General features: G+C 40.9%; 1 protein-coding gene across 7 annotated transcripts in view; it reads left to right on the plus strand.

Annotated features, from left to right (window-relative positions):
* The first annotated feature begins 314 nt into the window (after window positions 1-314).
* The window catches only part of LOC138356381 (rab GTPase-activating protein 1-like), a 43,722-nt gene continuing 38,765 nt past the window's right edge, over window positions 315-5,271 (plus strand). For 2 of the 7 annotated variants that reach the window (XM_069312441.1, XM_069312419.1), the window contains exon 1: window positions 349-450. Coding sequence is in view for 1 of the 7 variants with exons in the window: in XM_069312419.1 (XP_069168520.1) it covers window positions 364-450 (87 nt within the window). In the remaining 6 variants the exon portion in view is untranslated. Of the gene's footprint in view, window positions 464-505; window positions 652-5,271 lie in introns of those variants that run through there. The other 5 variants (XM_069312423.1, XM_069312427.1, XM_069312432.1 and 2 more) reach the window with 5 other exon arrangements.

The following is a 5,271-nucleotide window of genomic DNA, read 5'->3' on the forward strand; positions in this document are numbered from 1 at the left end:
CCTTCATAAATTTTTATCTGAATTTCGAGGTTTGCAGTATTCATAAGGATAATTTATTGTAAGAGGGAAGAGGGGGGGGAAAAGAGGCTGGCGGGCGTGCAGGCTGGAAGTGAACTTAATCAAATTATGCATTTATCTATCAGTTAATATAAGCGTGTCACACAAAACTTGGCCTGGCAAGTGACAGCAATCCATATTTTACCCGTAATTGAGTGAAATCGAAGGTGAATGTGTAGCCGGGAGGTGGGGTAGACGGCAGGCGGCCTTAGGATCGAGGTGGCTGGCGGAGGATCGTACCCGCTGTTCCTGCCACCCCTGGACGGCCTCCCCCACCACCAACCCCCGTCAGCGCCGCAACCAGCGATGCTCTGCTGTCTCGCTGGTTTGTTGTCGGGATACCTAGCGGCGATACTGTTGTTGACAAATGTCAGATGCCTACCTCCAATGATCGTAAGTCATTTAGGTGAGTATATACGTGTGTTCGAGATGTTTTGTGAGGTAGTTGTCACTAGACAGAGATGAAGTAATGTTTAACAGTATTTATGTGGTTGACGGGGCGGTCAGTGGGTAACGATCGGTAAATCAGCGGTCAACGAGGCCTACTTTCCTGATCTTGTGTCAGGGGCTAACCTTACCTGCACGCCCCCCCGTGTAAGTGTGCATGTTTCACGTTTTATCCGAATATCCTGTTCAGAAATGACTGATATGTAAGACATATATGATTTGCAGGAACAGCCTTAATTTCTTAATGGGATAAACATTGTAAGTCGTTTATTTCCTGTATAGAATTGTAGGTTATGTGTTTATATAAAGATTGAAGTTATTTGATCTCCAAGGAAATTTTATTCTAATTTTCAGTTTTCAGTTTAAGTCAGAAGAACATAACCAAGGGGGAAATGCTTATATCAAGCCTAGCTACCTTTTGATTTCCAATACTATAGCAGTGTGTTACAAAATGTCATGCTATTTTTATAGGTCCAATTTTGGCACCAATAGTTGTTGTCTCTATGAGGACGGAAAGCTGATGGCTTGTGGATAGTTTATGGAAAGTATTTTTCCAGTTCTCTTTTGAGGTACTCGCCTAATTGTACTCACCTAATTGTGCTTGCGGGGGTTGAGCTCTGGCTCTTTGGTCCCGCCTCTCAACTGTCAGTCAACTTGGGTACAGATTCCTGAGCCTACTGGGCTCTGTCATATCTACATTTGAAACTGTGTATGGAGTCAGCCTCCACCACATCACTTCTTAGTGCATTCCATTTACTAACTACTCTGACACTGAAAAAGTTCTTTTTAATGTGTCTGTGGCTCATTTGGGTACTCAGCTTCCACCTGTCACCTTGTGCGTATGCCACCCGTGTTTAATAATCCATCCTTGTCCACCCTGTCAATTCACCAGAGAGTTTTGTATGTGGTGATCATGTCTCCCCTAGCTCTTCTGTCTTCCAGCAACGTGAGGTGCAATTCACGTAGTCTGTCTTCATAACTCATGCCTCTTAGTTCTAGGACTAGCCTAGCGGCATACCTCTAAATTTTTTCCAGCTTCGTCTTGTGCTTGACTAGATATGGGCTCTATACTGGGGCTGCATGCTCCAGGATTGGCCTTACATATGTGGTATACAAGGTTCTGAAGGATTCCTTACACAGGTTTCTGAAAGCAGTTTGATGTTAGCCAGCCTCGCATAGGCCGCTGATGTTATTCTTTTGATGTGGGCTTCAGGAGACAGGTTTGGCGTAATATCAACTCCTAGATCTTTCTCTCTGTCCGTTTTGTGAAGGACTTCATCTCCCATTCGGTATCCAGTGACTGGCCTTCTAGTTCCTCTTCCTAGTTTCATTACCTTACATTTACTTGGGTTGAACTTTAGTAGCCATTTGTAGGACCATTCCTTCAGTTTGTCTAGGTCTTCTTGTAGTCTCATACTATCCTCCTCTGTCTTAATCCTCCTCATAATTTTTGCATTATCAGCAAACATCAAGAGGAACGAATCGATTCCTTCTGGTGAGATTATTTACGTATACTGTATCAGAAACAGTATAGGTCCAAGGACTGATCCCTGTGGGACTCCACTGATGACTCCCTGCCACTCTGAGGCCTCACCCCTCACAGTGACTCGCTGTGTCCTGTTGCTTAGGTATTCCCTTATCCAGTGGAGTACTTTCCCTTTCACTCCTGCCGGCATCTCCAGTTTGTGCACTAGTCTCTTATGTGGTACTGTGTCAAAAGCTTTCTGGCAGTCCAGAAATATGCAGTCTGCCCAGCCCTCTCTCTCTTGCCTGATTTTTGTTGCCTGGTCATAGAACTCAATTAAACCTGTTATGCATGATTTGCCATCTCTGAACCCATGCTGATGTTGTGTTACAAAGTTCCTCCATTCCAGATGTTCCACTTCCTTTTTTCGCACAATCTTCTCCATCATCTTGCATGGAATGCAAGTTAGGGACACTGGCCTGTAGTTCAGTGCCTCCTGCCTATCACCCTTCTTGTATATTGGGACTACATTGGCCGTTTTCCAAATTTTTGGCAGTTCACCTGTTACCAGTGGTTTGTTGTACACCATGGAGAGTGGCAGGCACAGAGCTTCTGCTCCTTTCCTTAGAATCCATGGTGAGATTCCATCCGGGCCTATAGCCTTTGTCACGTCCAAATCTAGCAGATACATCCTCACCTTCCCATTGGTAATCACAAACTCCTCTAGTGGTATCTGGTTTGATATTCTCTCTCTTATCTCTGGGACTTCTCTTTGCTCTGAGGTGAAAACCTCCTGGAATTTCTTATTGAGTTCCTCGCACACTTAACACTGTGTGGGACATTTGAACACTTGAAGTGTAACACTGTCTGGGAATTTACAGCTTCAGTGGGTAGGAGGTTAATAAATCTTATATCAGTGAATTATATATGAAAAGCTTCTTTCTGTTCTCAATCCTAAATTGCAATTTGTGTTAAAATGTATACCTCCTGTATGAGTCACACTGGACCTTTTAAAGAAGTCATTTGAAGTTAAGTCTAGTAACGTGTTACATAGTGGCCCCTAAGTTGTTGCCTTCTTTTGATAATTATTTCTAATTTTAGCATTTTTAAAGTCCCAATGAGACCAGGCCTGTTATGTTTTGTTTGCAGAATTAGGCAAGAGCTTCGGGCTCTATTTTGAGAGTTTACTTCTTTTATGTTTTTCTTTGCTGAATTTTTTCCAGTGTGATGATGCTGTTTTGTAGGCTAGGTCTCCATGTTTGGATACAGTAGTCCATATTAAGTTGCACAGGTTATTTGTACAGCTGGATGACTACTTTCATCCAGACCACTTTTACTTAAGTCAAAGGTTTGTGTGATTTATGCAGTTTTTTTCAATACCGGTCCTACACACTGAGAAGCTTTTAATGCACAAGCTGGAGATGCAGGCAGGAGTGAAAGGGAAGATACTCCACTGGATAAGGGAGTACCTAAGCAACAGAAGACAATGAGTCGCTGTGAGGAGCGAGGTCTCTTGATTGGCGAGGTGTCACTAGTGGAGTTCTGCATTGTTCAGTCCTTTAATGTCTGATGGATGACATATATTACTTTTCTAAGCATTTGCCAATATTCTATTTGTGGAGTTAATTTTGATACATTTATATGGTTGCAGTATAATTTTTGTTAGGATATAATATCATTGTATCCTTTATCATAGTGATTAACTAGGTAAGCAGATGGTTACTATTTCCAGAAATGTGGTTTGATTTGGTTGAGATATAGGTAGGTAGAGATAGGTAGATTGTTTGTGCTCCCTACCAACGCTCATTGTAATACTGGGGCATCTTAAAAACACGTTGCAGTGTTAATCTACATTATAATTGTCAGGTCACCTGCTGACACTGGCTTACTGAAGATAAATAATAAAATATTTCTAGGGTACAATATCTTATTTAAGGAATGTAATTTTCCATATAAAGACAGGAATAATGAAGAGAGGACACTTTATAGTGTTGGTCTTGCACTGCTTGAATTGCTGTCTGTGATGTCCTCCTGTGCTCCAATTACCATGTGGATTTTGTTATCATTTCATATGTTAACTATTTTTAGCCATGTGTACCTGAGTGTAGCACATTTAAATAGCTGCACCATTAATATTGACCAAACTGCACAAATCAGGTTCTGCCATAATCTCTAATAACCACCTTTACAAAAATTTGGGACTCCATTTTCTTTGACTTGTTCACAATTTATCAGCATAGTTTCTTCTTGTATATCTTCCTTATTTACACATAAAAAAAATATATTTCTGACTTAATTTGTTTTTGTTTGCAGAAAACTGGTGACTTTATCTTGTATTTGAAAGTTTACTATCCATACTCAATTAGTTTTTATCACTGACATTCATTATTTCCATAGCAGGGAATCTGTTTATTACTTGTATCACTTTTTTACAAAATTTCAATATGGCATGTCTCCTATTTTTCAGAGGTTTAACAATCGCTCTTAAAGATTGATAGATAAATTATATGAACAGCTAATTTATATAAAAATAAATATTTAGTATGACATCACTTGAAAATGCTGAAGTGGAGTCTTATTTCGCAAAGCAGTGGATATGGGTCGTTCCAATCAAGAACTCTTGTAGTAGTTCATGCCATGTAGGGTTGTATTCAGCTTAGCTAGGTTGTGACTGTTATTTGGAGCAGAGAAACATAAGAGGAGTAGAAATATTTTAAATATAAGTTTTATCCAAGTAATTTTAACATCAAGATAAGAGTACAGTATGAGCAAAAGTGTTTTCTGGTGTGTGCATTAACAAATAAAAGCAAACAATTTTGACCAACAAATAGGAATAAGTAGCAAAGCTTTTGTTGCCTAAAATATTTGTAGTGATTGCAATGAATATCCTTGCAAGGAGCCCCTTGTGGCTCCCTGATGCTATATGTTGAGATTGTTACAATTTACTGGATCACATCAGTCGTAGAGTTCTAGAGGCCTATCGGGAACTGGAGATAGAACCCGGCCCCCACACAGAGGCGCAGGGAGTGGTCATATTTATTTTTGGCACCTCACCTGGGAAATCAACCAGAAAGTCAGGGGAATCAAAATAAACTACTGCTGAATTCTAAAGAGACAGAAGCCTCAAAACCAGCCAAAAAACTCTCCCACCTATCATGTTGATCAGTCCAGCAACCAGGAGGCCTGGCCGACGACCGGGCTGCGGGGACGCTAAGCCCCGGAAACACCTCAAGGTAACCTCAAGGTAAAGTAACCTATGAATTCTCTCAGAAATAGTGTGAGCTCATTTGCCCCCACTTCCC

This window comes from Procambarus clarkii, chromosome 7 (genome assembly GCF_040958095.1).
Source record: "Procambarus clarkii isolate CNS0578487 chromosome 7, FALCON_Pclarkii_2.0, whole genome shotgun sequence".
NCBI classification, from domain to species: Eukaryota; Metazoa; Arthropoda; class Malacostraca; order Decapoda; family Cambaridae; genus Procambarus; species Procambarus clarkii.